Source organism: Dasypus novemcinctus, chromosome 8 (genome assembly GCF_030445035.2).
Source record: "Dasypus novemcinctus isolate mDasNov1 chromosome 8, mDasNov1.1.hap2, whole genome shotgun sequence".
In the NCBI taxonomy this organism is placed as follows: domain Eukaryota; kingdom Metazoa; phylum Chordata; class Mammalia; order Cingulata; family Dasypodidae; genus Dasypus; species Dasypus novemcinctus.
Window position 1 is genome coordinate 60,349,620 of NC_080680.1, and position 19,469 is coordinate 60,369,088.

Sequence of the window (19,469 nt, forward strand, 5' to 3'; positions counted from 1 at the left end):
TCTTATACCCATCTAGTTTCTATTTCCTTGTCTTTCTGTGGATCCTTCTCCTCTTTCTAAGAAATATCTAAATGTTGGACTCGCTAGGATTCAGTTTTCATCCCTCTCCTTTTCATTGTATATACTTACTTTATTGGCAGTTTGTTCCAATATCACAATTTTAAATAAATACTATTTACTGTCTTATGTCTTCCTAATAGATAAGTCTAGTCCAAATCTCTTCCTGAAACTATGGATTCTTTTTTTTTTTTTAAGATTTGTTTTATTTATTTCTCTCCCCTCCCCCACTTCGCCCCCAGTTGTCTGTTCTCTGTGTCTATTTGCTGTGTGTTCTTCTTTGTCCACTTCTGTTGTTGTCAGCAGCACAGGAATCTGTGTTTCTTTTTGTTGTGTCATCTTGTTGTGTCAGCTCTCCGTGTGTGCAGCACAATTCCTGGGCAGGCTGCACTTTCTTTCGCACTGGGTGGCTCTCCTTACGGGGTGCATTCCTTGTGCATGGGGCTCCCCTATGTGGGGGACACCCCTGCATGGCACGGCACTCCTTGCACGCATCAGCACTGCACATGGGCCAGCTCCACACGGGTCAAGGAGGCCCGGGGTTTGAGCCATGGACCTCCCATGTGGTAGACACATGCCCTGACCACTGGGCCAAGTCCGCTTTCTTGGATTCTTTTATCTACCTCCTAAGCGTGATCTTTACTTTTACGTCTGGTAGGCATCTCAAACTCAAAATACTGAAAAATTAGAAAAATAATTTTACTCTTCTCAGCTCTACTTCCTTACAGTTTTCGCCATCTAAGAATTTTTTCACCTGTTATCCAAATGATTGCACCACACCTGAAGTCATCCTTGTCTCTTCTTCTCTCATAATGTATCTCTAATCCTTCAGCAAGTCCTGTTTGCTGATATTTAAAAATATATCTAGAATTCTTCTACTCTCACCACTGCTACTGCCCTGATACAGCTTAGCATCATCACTTGCTTATACTTCTTTATCTATCTCCTAGCTAGTCCCCCTCTTTAACTCTTGCTCCCTATGATGGTTTAGAGGTGTGTACCCCAGGAAAGCATGTTTATATACTTAATCCATTCCCGTGGGTGTGAACCCATTTTAAGTAGAATCTTATTATGAGGCTCTTTCAGTTAAGGTGTGGCCCAACTCAATCAGGATGGGTCTTAATCCTACTACTGGAGTTCTTTATAAGTGAAAAGAAAGACAGAAAAAAAGCCACAGAGGGATCAGCCAGAAGCTGAAAATCGGTAGAACTCAGAAGAAAAGGAAAAGGCCAGGAGAGGCCCCCATATGGATTGACATATGACAGAAGACCATAGTTTTCTGGGAGAAAGCATCACCTTGGAGTCCGCTTAGCCTCAAAACTGTAAGTCAATACATTCTTATTGCTTAAGCCAACCCATTGCCTGGTATTTGTTTTGGCAGCCCAGAAACTTACACATTACACCTGTTGGCCAGAACAAAATGCTTAAACATATTCCATAACTTCCATGCTCAAAACTGCCCCATGACTGCTGATTGCACAATAAAATAGGAAGTCTCCACTGTTCTACAAAGACCTCCTTGATCAGTCTTATTGTTACTTCTGCAATTTCACATCAATTATTCCACTGTAGCCATACTGTGTTACTTGCTATGCCTTAAACACAGCAAGCCCTCCTCTCACACAAGTCTTTTCCCTCTTCTTCCATATATTCAAATAGCTTATTCTTTTCACTTCTTGAGACTTGAGGTCTCTCTGTCGAAATTGAGCCTGGTTAATCTTTAGGACGTGAAAGAATGGGAAAAAATTACTTAGTTAAATCTAAATAATTATGAACTTTAATGATTATTGCATTATAATTGGGAGGAGTGGATTGTTTGGAAGATTTAAGTTTCTTTTTTGGCTTGTTGGAACAATATACAGGGTGATGAGTTCTAGACATTGATAGAAAAGATAATATAATATTAAATATATGTTAAAAGCTTAAAGGAACCACATAAAAAACAGAAATAGAAATTTTAGTTTTTAATTAGAGGAAAAGAATAAGAATAAAGAAAGCTCTATCAATCCACTACAAGCCAGGAAGAAGGAAGGAAAGATAGAAAAAAGATGGATAAAAGGAAGAAATCAGTAAATAAGAAACATGGTAAAAAAACAAAAACAAAACAATGCAAAAACCAGTATGAAATGACCAGAATAAATGTAAATATACCAATAATCACAATATAGATAATAAATTTGAAATATATATTTCTTTAAAAAAGGAGAAAGCAAGATAGATTCTCAGAATGCAAAAATGACACACTTAATCAGAGTGCTTGAAAAGCTTCATATCCTGGAGCCACCTTGTACCAGCTTGTGAGAGTAATACTGCAAATCTCTTCCCAACACTGTGTCCCTGTTAGTTGGTTGAAATTGGCCATGGTAGGAATATTTATACCACAGAAATTGACAAATATTTCAAACCAGTCCTTTCTTTTTCACACAACTGAATATATATCAGATAAGGGCTTAAAAAAAGAAGATATAGTAATGCTATTCTGAGACAAAATAGAATTAAAGGCAAAAATCCTGAGGAAGGAAAAAAAGACTATTTCATATTGATAGAAATGCATGGTTCTCAAAGAAAATGTAAAAATCTTTAAGTACCTGACAACATGTTAAGCAAAATTTGATGAAAATACCAAAACAAATTTGATGAATACATAGGTATATTTATTGTCCAGTAGTATATTTAATACCTCCTATCTTCAGAAATCAACAATTCAAGTAGAAAAAATGTGAGTAAGTCTACTTTTTTTTCAAGCCCATGTGGAATATTCACAAATCTCCTTAAGTCTTAAGAAGACCCAAAGTTCAAGAAGTCAAAAACCTAAAAATCATTTAGGCCATCTATCCTGACCACAATGTACTACAGCTACAGTTTAACAAAATAGGTAACCCAAACTCTATTCCACATAGTTATTCTAAACCCTTCTATGTGATTTTGGTCAAGGAGAAAATAAAAACTGTTTCAAAATGAACAACAGTACTAGTATCAAAGTTTTTGGAATGCAGCCAAAACTCAACTTTCAACTGAAGATTCTAGGAAAAGGAAACAAAACTCAAAGTTTTAAGTGGGCTTAATAAAGATAAAAGAAAAAAAAAATCAACCAAATGTAAAATAAAAATGAATTGTTGTAGGGGAATTCCACACATGTGTATGATTGTTTTGTAAGTTCACAATCTCTCTAATAAAAATATAGTAAAAATATAGAAATTAAAATAAAAAATGAATTGAGCAATAAGAAAAAGTTCAATATTTTTAAAAGATCAATTAAAAAAATGGTGGTATGACTTTTTAAAAAGGAAAAAAGAGCCAGTATATGGCACTAGGAGTAAGTAAATGGACAGAAATATTTAAAAAATCATAAGAGAATATCTTATAAAACCTTATGTGAATAAATTGAAAAACCTCAAAAAAATGGATAATATTCTAAGAAAATACAAATTACCAACACTGACTCAAGATAATGTAGAAAACCTGAATATATAAGAAACAGTAAAATGAACAATAAAATGACTCAAGATAATGTAGAAAACCTGAATGTACAAGAAACAGTAAAATGAATCAACAAAAACAATCTAAGTGCACATCAATGGAAGTATATTTTATGTGCAATACAGGAAAATATTTTTATAGAATTCATATAATGAATATGCATTTAATGGAATACATGATGGATGAGCTAGAACTACATATATTTACATGGCAAAAATCTCTGAAATATGATGAGTACAAAAAAAGAGCTATAAAATTATGTGTACAGTATAGTACCAGTATATAAAATATGGAATATCATGTTGTGTATTATTTATAGTTATATACATACATAGTTATAGTATAGAGGTATGAGATTGATAAACCCAGTTCAGGACAGTTGTGCAGGGTAGGGAAAGGATAGGAAAAATAGGAAATGGGATTAGGAAGTAGTACACAGGAATCTTAAACTGTATGAACAAAGCATTTTTCTTTAAAAATAAATATACACAAATGGAAAAATATTAGGTTTTATTAGCACTCCATGGTGGAGGCAAGGATGTTTATGTACTCTTTGAACCTAGGTGTATGTTTGAAATATTTCATAATAGTTTAAAAGATATATCAGTCCTACACAATTTTACCAGTAAGTTTTATAAGCCTTCAAGGACCAGGTAGTTCTTATGATATATAATCTTTATACAAGCTTTCAAAATATAGAAAACTCATACAAATTGTTTTATGAGTTGATAATAACCCTGAAACCAATATCACACAAAGATAGCATGTAAGAAAAGAAAAAGCTACTCTCACTCATGAACATAGAAGCAGAATTCCTAAATTAATGTCATCAAATAAAATCCACCATTATACGAAAAGGGTCATAGTTACAAAACAATAAAGGTTATTCCAGAAATTCTGGGATTGCTAAATATCTGAAAATCTATTATTCTAATTACCAAAATTGATAGATGTAAATAGAAAACCTTTTTTAGTCATCTCAATAGATCCAGAAAAAAATACCCTGAAATAGACCTTTCAAGAAATGCAAAAAAAAAAAAAAAACATATAAAGAAAACTGTAAAATATCACTGAAAGTCATAAACAGAGCTGAATGAAGAAATATACTACTTTTCTGAATGAGAAGAATCAATATCATAACTATGAGAGTTCATTCCAGAGTTAATCTGTAATGTCAGTGCAGTTCCAGATCCAACAAGCCGATTCCAAAAAATAATTGAAAGAGAAAATGTATGAAGATTCCCAAAAAAGAATAAGGAGAAGAATGTATGAGTGGAGAGGATTTCTCCTAACAAACCTCAAAACATGCAGTAAAACTATTGCATATGAAACAGTGTTATAGGTGCAGAAGTAGATGAATAGAGCATTGGAACAGAATAGGGAGTTCAGAAAACAGACTCATGTATATGGAAATTGAGAACATAATGGTTGCATTTCATATCTGAAATTAGTATAAAGGTAAAATAATAGCACTGGAGGCGGCAGACTTGGCCCAGTGGTTAGGGCGTCCATCTACCACATGGGAGGTCCACGGTTCAAACCCCGGGCCTCCTTGACCCGTGTGGAGCTGGCCCATGCACAGTGCTGATGCATGCAAGGAGTGCCATGCCACGCAGGGGTGTCCCCCACGTAGGGGAGACCCTTGCACAAGGAGTGCGCCCCATACCTTAAGAGCCACCCAGCATGAAAGAAAGTGTAGCCTGCCCAGGAATTGTGCCACACACACGGAGAGCTGATACAACAAGATGACACAACAAAAAGAAACACAGATTCCTGTGCCGCTGACAACAACAGAAGTGGACAAAGAAGACGCAGCAAATAGTCACGGAGAACAGTTGACCGGGGCGGGGTGGGGGAGAGAAATAAATAAATAAATAAATCTTTTTTAAAACAAATAGCACTGGAGAAAATTCTCTCCATTTAGGAAATAATAATATGGTTAGATATATGTCTTACACAACCCACAAATAAGAATCACAGATTGATTGAAAAACCAAGAATAAAAAAGAAAACTATTAAAGCATTACAAATTTATTTATAATCTTGGGGGAGGAAAAAAATCCATAATCATAGCATAAAACCTAAAATATATAAAGGACATAACTAAAAACCATCTAAAAACATTAACTGTGGAGAAAAGATAATATATAAATCAAGTTAAAAGACTAGTGACAGCCTGAGAGAATATTTGTACATATATAACAGGTACAATGATATCTGTCTCTCTGTTTTTCTGTATCTTTATCTACATCTCTCTATCATCTATCTATCTATCTAGAATTCTTATAAATCAATGAAAAAAAAGATAAACACCCCAAGTGGCAATTTGAAATTATTTATGGATTCCCAAAAAGAAAGATTATATTTGTAAACTGGCCTGTTCCTCTGTGTGTGCTACCCTTTGATAGTATTAAATTCAACTGTTTTAAGTTTACTTGATAAAAGATTAGAGCTTTGATTGGACCACATTAGTTAGGTGTGACACAGGGATTTGAGTCCCCATCCTCTTGGTCAGCTGATATAAACAGACATACACTCAAGAAGACTCATGGGAAGAGAGAGAGCTCCATAGATGCTGGAGGAGAGAAGGCTGAAACAGCTAAATCTGGAGAGAGATGAGCCATTTGCCTGAGAGTGTGCATCTGAAGAGAATAGAGCAGCTGAGCGGCTGATAAGGCCTGGAAAGAAACGAGCGCTATACCAGACTGATAAAGGAAGCCCTGAGAAATGAACCCCATGCCATCCTACAGTTGAGATTGGGAGTAACTGGGCCCACAGAGCCTTAAGAGGAAGAAAGAAGGAGAGACCAGGCAGAGATCGCCCACCATCTTGCTTCAACACGTGGTAGCTGATTTTGGTGAGAAAGAAGCCTTGAGTTGGACTCTATAGGACCTTGTAGCAGTAAGCATTTACCCCAAATAAGTACACTTTATAAAAGCCAACAGATTTCTGGTACTTTGCATCAGCACCCCTTTGGCTGTCTGATACACCCCAGGAGAAATAAGGGCAAATAAATATAATTCACTGAAGAAAAAACACAGCTAGCCAATAAACATATTGAAAAGATGTTCAACTTCAGTAGGAATCTAGGAGTAACAGAATAAGTAAAATTGAAGATATTATCTTGTTTATTCAATATCAGCCTGAAAAACTATAAAAGATATGTGAAGATGTATAAAATCCAAAATTGGCACAGATCTGTGGAAATAAGTATACTTACATGTTTTGGATGGGAGTGTAAACTAATACAGCATTTTGGAGAGCAACGTGGCATTTCTGCCATAACTTAAAATGCAGATAGGATGTTAGGATGGTTCTTTGAAAGGATTGACTAAATTGATAAACCCCTAGCTAAACTGTTCAAAGAAAAAAGGGGAAAATGTAATTACCAATATCAAATGAAAGAAGGGATATCACTATTGATACCACAAACATTAAAAATAATAAGGAAGTTATGAAAGAATATTGTCAAAATCTTACTACTAATTATAGTCCTTATCTTACATGACAATATTCTTTCATAATTTGTAAAAACATCTCACGACAATGCAAGGTGTTGGTGGAAGGTTGATGTATGGGACTCCTCTGTGATGTTATGCATGTTTGCTTCGTAAGTTCACAACTTTTACTATACACTTATTGTTTATGTATGTTTATGTATAAGTGATATACTTCAATAAATTAAAAAAAATAAGGAAGTTGTTATGAACAACTTTAGATCAATAAATTTAAAAACTTAGATGAAGTAAAGAAATTCCTTGACAAGAACATCTTACTTATCATGTAGGAGAGTCACAGTCATACTCTATTAGCACCATGTATTACAGATATAACAGGGTTTACTGAAGAAAAACTGACTGGCAGAGAAGTAGTAAAACACACACAGTCCCAGAGTCCCTTTATTCCACAGCAAAGGCTGGTTATAAATATTTGGTATACACCATGGTCAAGTTTCCAACCAAGAGAGACCTAAATAAGGCCAGCAATCTGGATGTGTGACTGAGAGCACACCAGGAGAGAAGAGCCCCATCTCCACATTGTGATTGATACAAGGGGTCCTAGGTTGAGCACGGCCTACCAGGAACACTGACATCAACCAAACACTTTCCTCTTTCTCAGCCTGACTCAGTGTAATTTATATCATGAACAAGTTGAGATTATTCCAGGAATGAAAGGTTTATTTAAGATTTAAAAATCAAAGTAACCTACCTATTCAGAGAATAAAAGGAGATTACAATAGATGCACACATATGCACACACAAACATTTCACAAAATTTTTTAACATCCCTTCGTGATGAGAAGCAAAATCAACAGCAGCAACCATAACAAAGTCAGCAATTTAAGAATAGGAGGAAACTTCCTTAATCAGGTAAGGAGCATCTCTGAAAACCTATGGCTATCATATCTAATGGTGAAATATTAAACACTTTCCCCCTAAGACTGAGAACAAGGCAAAGTTGTTTACTCACCACTTCTACTTAACTTAGTACTGGACATCTTAGCCAGTGCAATAAGCCAAGGAAAGGGGAAAAGATAGAAAGATGGTAAGGATCTATGCAGATGACATGATTGTTTACATAGAAAATCTTTTAAAATTTCTAAATCAACTACTAGAAATAATAAGAGAGTTTAGACAGTTCACAGGGTATAAGGTCAAAGTACAAAAATCAAATTTATCTTTATATATTAGCAACATATTACAAATTGAAATAAAAAGCATTCAACTTACAATAGCATTAAAAACATAAAATTCTTAGAAATAAATTCAAGAAAAGGCACGAAACCCACAAAATGTTGGAGAGAACATGGAGCAACTGGAATTCTCATCCATTTTTTGCAAGAGTGTAAAATGATGCAAGACTTTGATGAAATTTCCAGCAGTTTCCAATAAATTAAATATGCACCTACCATAAAACCCCAAAATTCCACATCTAGGTATGTACTTGGGAGAAATGAAAATATGTACATGTTCACAAAAGAACCCTGTATATAAATATTTTGAGAAGTTTTTTCATAGTAGCCAAGAACTGAAAACAGCCTAAGTGTCCATCAAGGGGAAAATGGATTAAATCTGGTAGGAATTTACAGTGGAATGTAACTTAGCAATAAAGAGAAATGAGCCATTCATACATGCAGCAATGTGGATGAATATCAAAAACCTGACTGGTGAAAGAATCCAGACACAAAGAGTAGATACTGTATGAGTCCATTTATATGAAATTACAGTACAGGGAAAACTAACCTATAAAGAAAAAAATCTTAATAGTACTTTCCTCTTGGGGCTGGGGCTGGGGGTTGACTGGGAATGGAAAAAATGAACTCTCTGGAGCAATGGAATGTTCTTCACCTTGATGTGGTCTGGGTTATCCAGTGTTTTTATTTGTCAAAAGTTATAAAAGTATTCACTTAAGGTTTATGCATTTTACTGTACACAGATTTTACCTCAAATACTAAAGAGAACTATAACTAGGAGAAAGCAGAGATAAGATACTTTGGAGAAAGGACTTAGCTGCTGCAGGCCTCTGAAAGATTCATTAAAAACATACTTTTAAGATGAAAATCACATGAAATACAAGTCCTAAATCCCCTATATGCAACAGTGGAATTGGGCTATACTGGGTCATGATGTGAGCTTCCTAGAACTGGTTTGATTCCAAACAGAAGAGAAGACAAGGCTTACTGAAGAATTACAGTCAAGACATAGCTATAGGAAAAAGCTTTTCTTATAACAAGCAAAAAAAGAGATTCCTTGCATTGTAAAACAAAACTAAACAAAAAAAGACCCACAACAAACATAGCTGCCTTTCTCCACTGGGTAGAGGAAAGTAAAGGCTAATGTAATTAATCAGAAAAAAACTAACTTCAAAGTTTTAGCAGCATGGAATATAATCCAGGCCTCTCTGCCACATAATTTTTCACAAATGAATGATCCAGGAAAAAAACTATTTTCCTTCAAAGATGAGTCCTGGAAAGGGAACCAGCACTAGGATTTATACAGGTATTACAGAATAAGAAGAGAGGAAAGAAATAGGAAAATTAAATGGGAGGAAAAGAAGCTTCATCAGAGATAGACTGTCATAGAGCAGATACATTATTTTACTATGAAGTTTAAATATTAACTAAATAATTTCCTCTAGGAGCAAATGTAGAATGTAGAAATATAGAGATTTAGGGAAGAGATGATAAAAGCAAGTGAAAGCAAGCTAGCAAATGAAGCAAAGTAAAAGAAAATAAATAAAACTGTTTCTGAAACAGATTCCCCACTGAAAGGAACACAAGGGAGTATAGACTTTAAAGGGAAAAAGAGAATGTCAGTGAGATATATAGGTTAAATTAAGTGGAAAGAAATTTTAAAATGTACATGATGTAATGGTATCACAGGTAGGTGTGTGTGTTAAACCTAATCAAATTGTATGCTTTAAATATGTGGAATTTATTGCATTTAATTATACCTCAATAAATTAAAGGGTAAAAAGGAACAAATTACAGGTGCACACAACGTGGATGACTCAAAAACACCATGTTGAGCAGAAGATGTCAGACAGAAAAATACTTATTGTATTATTCTATTTATGTATTTTGGAATATTAAATTTAAGATGATAAAAATCAGAACAGTTGTTGTTCTGGGTGTGGGATTAATTGAATAAGAAGGGGGGAGGGGAACTTTCTTGGATGGTGGTCATGTTCAATATTTGATTGTGGTGGTGGTTGCACAGATGCATGCAACTGTCAGAACTCATTGAAATAATCAATTATAATCTATATAATTTATTTGCATTCTACTTGTGCTTTGATTATGAAAAAGCATATTGGGAGAAAAAGAATTTATGGAGTAGGTGACAGAGACTCAACATATGTATAATTGGAGTCTTCAAAACAAAAATTAAAATAATGAAACAGAACAACTGTTGAAGGATATAATTTTTAAAAATCTCCAGAAATAAGGACTTCAAAGAATAAAACATGAAAAAAGGAAAATTGAACTAATATGCCATACCTTACATATGTTCCAACAAAATTTATGGGCTTGAGAAGATAAAGAACACATAGCTAACATGTTTATATCATTTATAAAGGAAAAAGACAAGAGTACAACAACTTCTTAAAGGACATCTCCAAATGGGCACTCCACATAAGATGGCATGAGGCCTCTTTTGGATCTGTAAACCATTTAACTTATTTCTCTCCCCATCCTGCTCATTCAAGTTTCTTACAGGTGTTGTTCCTAAGAGCACTCCCCAATAAACCATCTATACACAAATTATCTCAGAGTTGGTTTCCAGGGAATCCACCCTGAAACAGATCACAGAGAAACCCTCATTTCAGAAAGGTAGAAATAGTATAGATAACATCTGATAATAATGCAATTAGTTACAAAAACAGAAAATAGAACCACTACCGCCTTGATATTTAAAAGAAAAAACTCTTGGGTTAAAGCAGGAATACAAACAAATTGCAGAATGTCCCTTTAAAAAATTACATTCTAGAAGTATTAGAGCAAAAGAAGTGCCCAAATAAAATTTAGAGCCTTATTTTTATATTAATAAGCAAGAAGAAATGTAGATAAATATTCAGCTCATGAAACCAGGAAAAAACAAGATTAAAATAGAAATTAATAAAAATTAGTAGTAAATAAATAAATATAGTTTTTTAAAAAAGTAATAAACCATTAGTTGACCTTATTAACAAAAGAAAGAGAGAAAACACAATTAAAATAAGTAACAAGTCAAAATAATAATAGACAGAAAATATTTAATCATGAGAGACTACATAGCTCAACTCAGTACAAGTAAATTTGGAAACCTGGATAAAATGGATAATTTTCTAGGAAAATATAATGTACCAAAATTGCCCCCAGAACAAATAAGAAAATCAGAACAAACTGTCAAAAAATTACCTTCCCTTGCAACAAATACTAGGCCAAACTCAGGTGAGTGCTTCCACATTAGTGAAGAGTAGATAAATTCAATCCCATTAAAACTACTCTAGAATATGGAAAGAGAAAGATATCTTCCAAAGTCTTTTAGAAGAGTGCACAAGATAAAAATGAGTCAATCTTATTCATAAAAATGCAGAAATCCTTGAAAAATATTAGGAAATCAAAATCAGCAGCACATCAAAAAAATAATATACCACAACCAAGTGATATTTATTTTTTAAAATGCAAGAATATCTCAGTAATAGGTAAATTGCTAATCCTATTCATAGACTTATAATGGAAAATCATAGGATAATCTACAGATGATAAAAATGGATTTAACAAACTCGATGTCAAATTTTGTAAAAAAAATAAAATAAAATATGAATAGCTATCTCACCTTAAAAGCCAACAAAATATTTCCTAGGAAATAAGACTCTTACTAAAATTAGGACCAAGTAAAGTATGTCCATCAGTATTCTCATTCAGGAATAACTTTAAAACCAATGCAGTTAGAAAAGAGAAAGAAAGTAGAGTTATAAAAATTGGAAGGTGGGAGATTATTATCAGACTTTGTAGATACAAGTAAATTCCTAGGAACTAAAAAGAAATCAGTTGAAAAACTCCTATAAAATAAAAACATTCATAAAGCCAAATTTATATCAATAGTCTTTAACTGTACAAGCAACTACCAGTAAAAGAAGATTATTTTTATATATATTGAGAATCATAAAAACCAGTGGAAAGGAATACCATGTTCTGTGGGTAAGAAGACTGACCATCCTGATATGTTAACATGATACAAATAAAATTTAACATGATACAAATAAAATCACTGGTAGGAACTTTTGAGGGAGATGGTATCTAGTCAAGGTAAACGTGAAGTTCATAAGGAAAATAAAACAAGCAAAAATTAACAGGAAAAATCTCAAAATGAAGGGTAATGTAGACAATCTTATCAGATGTTAAAATTTATTTTAAAGTTATAATCACTGTCAAAATAAGAATAACAAGTTTTGAAAATTTGAGAAAATTATCCTAGGCAAATATAATTCCCCTAATATATAAAGAACTCCTGTAAATCACTAAGGAAAATATAAAAGTTGAAAAAGGACATATAAATATCGCATAAATTTGATGCTCAACTTCATTTCTAGTAAGAGAAATGAAACTTAAAAATACCCTAAAAATTTTAACTAAGATACCAGATTGGTGTTTTGCTAAGGCTGTGGGTAAGTATTGTCATACGTCCTTTGTGGATGTATAAATTGATACTATTTTGGGGAAAGGGATAGAATTAAGCAACAGTTATCCCAATTATAGTTAGTTTAGCCTTTGATCCAGCAATTTCACTTCTGGGAATAAACCCTAGACATGCAAAATTGACATACGTGCACCATTATTTATTGCATTATTACTTCAACTAGCAAAGACTGAAAACTGTTCAAACATCTATCTAGCCTTCTCTCAAGTCACAAAGCCATGCACTGAGGCACAGAGCTCTTTCCACCCAGAACTAAAGGTAGCTTTTTTCTTAGACACACATAGACTTTTGTATGGGTTAGTAATTACTGATTTCCCAAAGGTGATAATGTAAAGACACTTGTGAAGCAATGTTAGATTTTTTACAATTTTTTCAATCCATTACAGTTGTCTCCCCCATACATAATTTAATCGAAGTTTACCCAAATTGTCTTTATCAAGTTATTCCAAAACATTTTAACTCAGTTTTAATAAATAGAAACAACTCTTTCTGTACTCATATTTCATCAGTTTATGTTATCAATAAATTATGTAGCTAAACTGTTACTACACATATATACATGTTTAGAAATAAATAGAACTGATTTTGGCATCAGCTCAACTGGTAGGAGTAGTGCTGTGGCATGATGAAAAGTAGCCTGCCTGCTGCAAGCATTCACTGTGCCTAACATAGCAATTGGTATGTCTGAAGCTCATATGAGAGCTCTGTTAATCCTGCAAGCTGGTTAACTGAAGGTCATTATATTGATAAAAAGTAAAGAGCAGACTCTTGTTACAGAATAAATAAAATCATAGTAATCCTAATAAATCCTAATAAAAAATGATTTGCTAGTATCTTCATATTTTTATGCTATACTGCTTTACCTTTATTTATGACATCCATTTGAACCAATGTTCTTTCCAATATGTTTCAGGCTTTGGTCAAAGAGTTACAAAGTGATGTTCATGTGATAAGGGAAAAAATTAGAGAGCTTAAAAAAATACAGAAAAACAAGACCGCTTATAAAAGCTCAACTCATAGAGCCCAGACCTTGGCAGCTTCTATCTTGAATATTTCACAGTCAGATCTAGAGGAAATACTGGACACAGAAGATGAAGCGGTAAGATCATTTAAACACTTATTAATAAATGGATTTTATAAATTGAATTAAAATACATATTTTATTTGCTGTGTAATTCTTAGAATCTCATCTTAAATATAAAATTAATGTAGGTAAGATTATTAACATGTTAATGAAAGATATATGTAAAGTATTAGCCAATCCCAAAATAACTTCAGAGAAATTTGTGTAATATAGAAATAAGCCAGTGTGTATACCTTTAGAACTGCTTATTTATTTTTTCAAGTCAGTTATCCTTTCCTGTTTTCTTCATTTTCTTTAATTTAGTTAATCATATTGCATATCCTGTAAGCAAATATTTGTAATTAAGCTAGTTTGAATGGATTTAGTTAAGCTGAGTAACCATTGATTTGAGGACTTTCCCTTCTCTGTGAGATAAAATTAGTAAATTTATTGTTTTTTTTCCTGGCTAAATTCAAAATTATTGTTGATCAAGTTAAAGAAAAAGATATTTACACTTTTATATTGGATAAAATAGTATTATCCTCTGTGAGTAAATTTATATGCCTATAGGTATGTCTTCAGTATCTGTTCAGTACATTTTGGGGAAAGGCTTTGAGTTTTTGACTTAGTTACTACCTCATGAACAGCAGAATCTCATCCTATGTAGTCTTTTGAGAAGCCTGTGGAGTTTACTCAATCCTGTTCTACTACTAAAGCCCTGAATTTAATACATGAATATTCAATTTTTTATTGTTTGGATAGATTAAAGAGATAGTGGCACTAGTAGCATCTCAATAAATACTTGATGACTGGATTAATAAAACAAAAGAATTAAATGTTTATGTAAGAACATTCTCCAGTTCCCCTGAGAATCTCATTTTCTCAGAGATTCTGGAATAGAGTGGATCTACAACTTGCAAAAGTTTTAAGCTGCCAAGAATTCCTAGAATAGAGGTCAAAGGAATCCTGTGGAGATTATTTTCAACCTTTTGCAATGAATTAACAGATTCCCTTTTTCAGAACCTATGCTACAACATCTGTGACTTTCTACCAAATTCTGAGCTTTGAAGTAAAAGAGCATTATCAAATATAGTATCAAATATAAGACACTCAACAGAGAATAGTACCTCTAGCAAGGGTATTAATTATACCTTATTATAGATAATTTATATTTGTTGATTGATAAGGAGAAACCTAATAAAAAATTAAGATTGGAGGCCTTCACTGTTGCCACGGTGTTTTAAAACCGGCAAATTTAGCAAAATCTTGTGTGTGTGTGTGCACGTCCACAGGGACCAGCATGCACAAACTTAGATACATAAACATATTGTAGAACACAGGGCCACTGCTTTTGTGCAGTTTCTAAAAAGATTCCCTGTCTGGGCTAACTAATTAGGAAAAAGAACCCCCTCTGAATGGGCAAATTAGAAAGAAGTGTCTCCTTTATGAATTAGAAAAGGATCTTTTTTATAGTCCCAAAGAATGGACGGGCATTTCTGTGAAGAAATAAATAGCTCACCAATCTCTGGACAGATGCAGTCTGGAGCCAAAGTACATGGCATTGCAATATAAATGCCACACAACCTTAAATGGTGGCCCTGCTGGAAGAAAAACACTTTTATAAGAATGATTAGTGCACCTTGATATATTTACTAGATTTAAGAACAGGCCAGAGATCATTTAGATGAATCTGAATCCCTGCATCTTTCAGATCTGAGAAGTTGAATCATTTGCCTAAGCAGAGTCCAGACAACCTGTCCTATGTTCTTTCAACTACATCAAACTGTAGTAAATTCATGTCAAATGCCATAATAGCTTATGTAAAGTCCTAGCAAGATGATTGGCATACAGTAGATTTCAAAAAATGTTTGTTTCCCAAACTCTTCCCTTTTTGAAAAGTAATTTTTTAAATAAATTGAATAATTATTTTAAAGTGAATCATTTACAGTAAGTGAGAATACACTATTATTTGAGATGTTTTATTTTGATAATGGATAGGTTGAAAATGTTTAGTGAGTTATAGCACTTTAAGTTGGAGTATCCCTCATATCAGAAATCTGTTGAATATTTTAAATAAACAAGCATTTCAAGAGTCTTGCCATGTTCTATTCTATTTTTCATTGTAGCAATTACCCCTTAGTTGCCTGTTGACAAGTCAGATATTTGAGTATAAGGTTTTATGTTACCTCATGAGGGTCACTTGTAAATTATTCTTTTATTCAAGTCCATCTTATTTTTCATTTTATTTTAATCACTTCCCCCCACCCCCCAGCCCCACCTTGAGCTCCACTGTGAAGGCAGAAATAAAATATTCCTGAATTATATTATCAATAATAGAAATACAGCTTTATCTTCCACATGTATATAAATATTTTAAAAATTAAAATTATAAAACAGGGATTTTAATATTCCTACTTTGAGGGGACAGGCTAACTCCAACTTTACCAATGTCCTTCTAGATTTATTCAGTATCTAACAGTATGGATCATAAATGATACCAACACTAGTGTTTTTATTTTCTTGTAGGAAACAGAAAGGGCAAAGATAGATGCTGAAAATGACAAGGAGTGGTGGTTATATATTCAGAAACTTCTTGAAGGACAGGTATTTCATTCTTCTACTTCATACATTAAAACTTTCTGATAAAAGTTCCAAGCCTTACATTTTACTGGATGTGTAACTTTTTGTAAACACACATTACTTACTTCTGTTAGGTAAAGAAGTATTCCAATAGGTAGACAGGAATGTTAACCCGCTATTTATACTTTTGGACTTAACAAATGAAACAAATGCCTTGGGAAAGAGCCAATGTGGGTCTTAGCAAATGCATTAATTAAATTATTGAGTCAGCCTCTATGCTTGCTAGACTGAAAAGGATCTATTCTCTCAGACCTCTTAGGAAAAGAGATTCTTTATTACGTGTCTTTAAAGTTAGTAGTTGATAAGGACACCTGAGGAGTTCATGGGTTTCAGTGACCTTTTACTATGGACCTGTTTCCAGTCAATTCATGTTTTCCTCACAGCCAGACAGCTGTTTATTACTGTGTCTTCCCGCATTCTCTACAATATTTTCTACTGAGACCTCGAGCAGCTTGTTAGTGGGAAGTAAATATTGATTTGGCATCCTGTCAATGCAGAAAGAATGAAAAAATTTCCACCAGAGGCCCCTCAAACATTTTCCTATCGACATTTTCGGGGCCGAGTGGAAAGCTGCATAGAGGATGACAAGGCCAAGACGAGTTGAAATCCCTTAGGGGTCTATTGAGACTGCTGCTGTGACCTGTGTGATACTTTTTCTTCCCTTTCAAGTATTTTTTTAATACACATATAGGCTGCTGGGATGTGCCCCTCTTGTAAGTGATCAAGGGCAGTTTATTGGCAGGTGAGAGTCCTGCTTTTCTAGTCATTGCTAGCTTTTGTTTTACATCATTGACAGGATGTGAGGTTCTAAAACTTTTTCATTATATTTCTTCCTACCCATTCTAATTGTTCATTTTTAAAATGAGGTGGGATAAATAAAAGCTAAGTCATATGAGTCAAAATAGCAAACATATTATTGTCATGTGATTTTTGGAAAGTCATTGTAAATATTTCTAAGTAATGATTAAAAATAACTGATATTTAAATGCAATTACTTTATATTTATATTAACAACTAGCAGTTTCTGTGCCTTTGGTAAAGCCAAGAATAAGTAAATAATATATGGGCTCTTTATATTCTTACCATCAGCATTTATTTTTGAAACATTATCCAGAACCACTTCAATAATAATAGAAGGTGATTGGCATTCTTTTTCTTAAAGTTAAGTGCAGACTTGCAGATACTAGATAAGTGACAACTTGCTTTTGAGATGAAAGACCATTTCTTAATCACATTTGTTCAGCACTCAAACCAGTGCCAAGCACATCATAGGAATTCAGTGATAATTAAGTTATAGATTGTTTTTTAGCTTGAAAATGATTTTTTTAAAAACATAACATTTTAATGAATTTTTAATGTTCAAATTCTAAATATGCTTTGTATTTTTTTTAGTTTGAAAGTTATCAATTATCAACATAAAAATGATAAATCCATATGTGTAAATATTTAGTAAATTTGACTGAAACTATACTAACACTGGAACTGTTTTGTTAGCTAACACGTGTAGAGGTTAGAGTTAGTGTAAAAAAACCCTGTTGAAAATGGCATCAGACCACTTAATACTGCAGTTTGATATAGTGCCTTTTTGTGCCATGGAGCCTGGACTCTGGAATATAATTGCCTGGCAGTATTGATTTAATTGCCCAGGTTTTATTTGTGGACTCCTAATTATTGACTGGAGGTAAATTTAATGGAGCAGCCTTTATGAACACTGGGAAACTGCTGCTATTGCTGTTATACATAATGAACTGCATCATGTGCCTTTAGATCATTTTTCAAGCTAATTTTATTCCACTGTGACAGTATGATAACATTTAAAAAGTCAAAGACTTTTTATTTTTATTACTGACATAGGTGGTTTTGCTGATGTCTTTGAATTTTGTGAGAAAAAAATAAGGATGTCATTGGTTGCACTTGAATGTCACTTTTTAATTATGCCCAAGAGAAAAATCTATAAAATAGGAAACATCTCTTTTTTTATCCTGCCTTTCTTCTTTACCAATTCCAGCAATTATCTTTGTCCTGAATCTTAGAAAACATTTTCTTTGACCAACAGATTTTTGTTTTATTTTGTTTTAGAATCGAAGCTATGCTTAATAGATTGTGCGGGCAAATGAGGCCATTCATACATTTATTTATTTAGGGCATGTAGCTCCTTATGTCTGAGTTTGAATGATCATCAAACTGTGGAATAATTAAACTCATTTCGTAAAAGTAACATACTCATTATTGGTATCTTATTATTAAAATACTTTTGAGATAACCATTATTATAGGAAAATTTCCTTCTGATGTCCATCCCCTGCATTAGGTGTTGTATTTGATAGAATCCTGATATTAAACAGGTCAATCTGGCCCTGTGGTTTTGTCTTTTGTTTAAGGTTTGGGCCACAGAATTGTTTTATGTTAAAGAACATTTTCTCTGCATCCATTTTGATGAGATTTTATATTGACGAAATATACATCACAAAATCAAAAGCTGTTCTACCATGTGGCAATGTGGAACTACACAAAAATATTATACCTACTACTGCAAGAAGAACATGAGAACTAAAAGGTCTAAATTTTTAACCTATATACTTTTAATACAGAACGTAATTATACACCCTCATTATTTCCAATAGTGCTGATGCAGTTGCTAATTATTGTATTTTTGCTATTTATCAGTCTCTAATCTTTGTCCCCACAGATTTCTAAGAGGAACCACACTGATCTCTCTAAGATCTACTTTAATTTTTCTATAGCATAGCTGTCTTTTAAATTTTTAAAATATTCCACTCGTATTAATTCTTTAAAAAAATACCCTTCAAAAGACTTACAATTTATGGGAAAGACACACAAGCAAGTTAATGATTATAGAAGGATGTGAAAAACCCCAAAGTGAATTTTTTGTAGTTTAGGGAGTGGGAGAAAAAAACAGCTAGCAATAGGAAAAATTACACTGGGACCAAACGACGAAAGCTTTCATCCAGGAAAAGGATGTGATCAGAGTTGTGCTTTAGAAAGATACTTTGAGGTCAGTATGTAGGATGGGTTAGAAGGAGA

The 19,469-nt window shown here is 33.3% G+C and overlaps 1 protein-coding gene across 4 annotated transcripts in view; it reads left to right on the forward strand.

Annotated features, from left to right (window-relative positions):
* The window catches only part of CNTLN (centlein), a 425,457-nt gene that overhangs the window by 390,171 nt on the left and 15,817 nt on the right, over nucleotides 1-19,469 (forward strand). For all 4 annotated transcript variants that reach the window (XM_058301902.2, XM_058301903.2, XM_058301901.2 and 1 more), the window contains 2 exons: nucleotides 13,636-13,821; nucleotides 16,312-16,389. In XM_058301902.2, coding sequence (XP_058157885.1) covers nucleotides 13,636-13,821; nucleotides 16,312-16,389 — 264 coding nt within the window. The remainder of the gene's footprint in view (nucleotides 1-13,635; nucleotides 13,822-16,311; nucleotides 16,390-19,469) is intronic.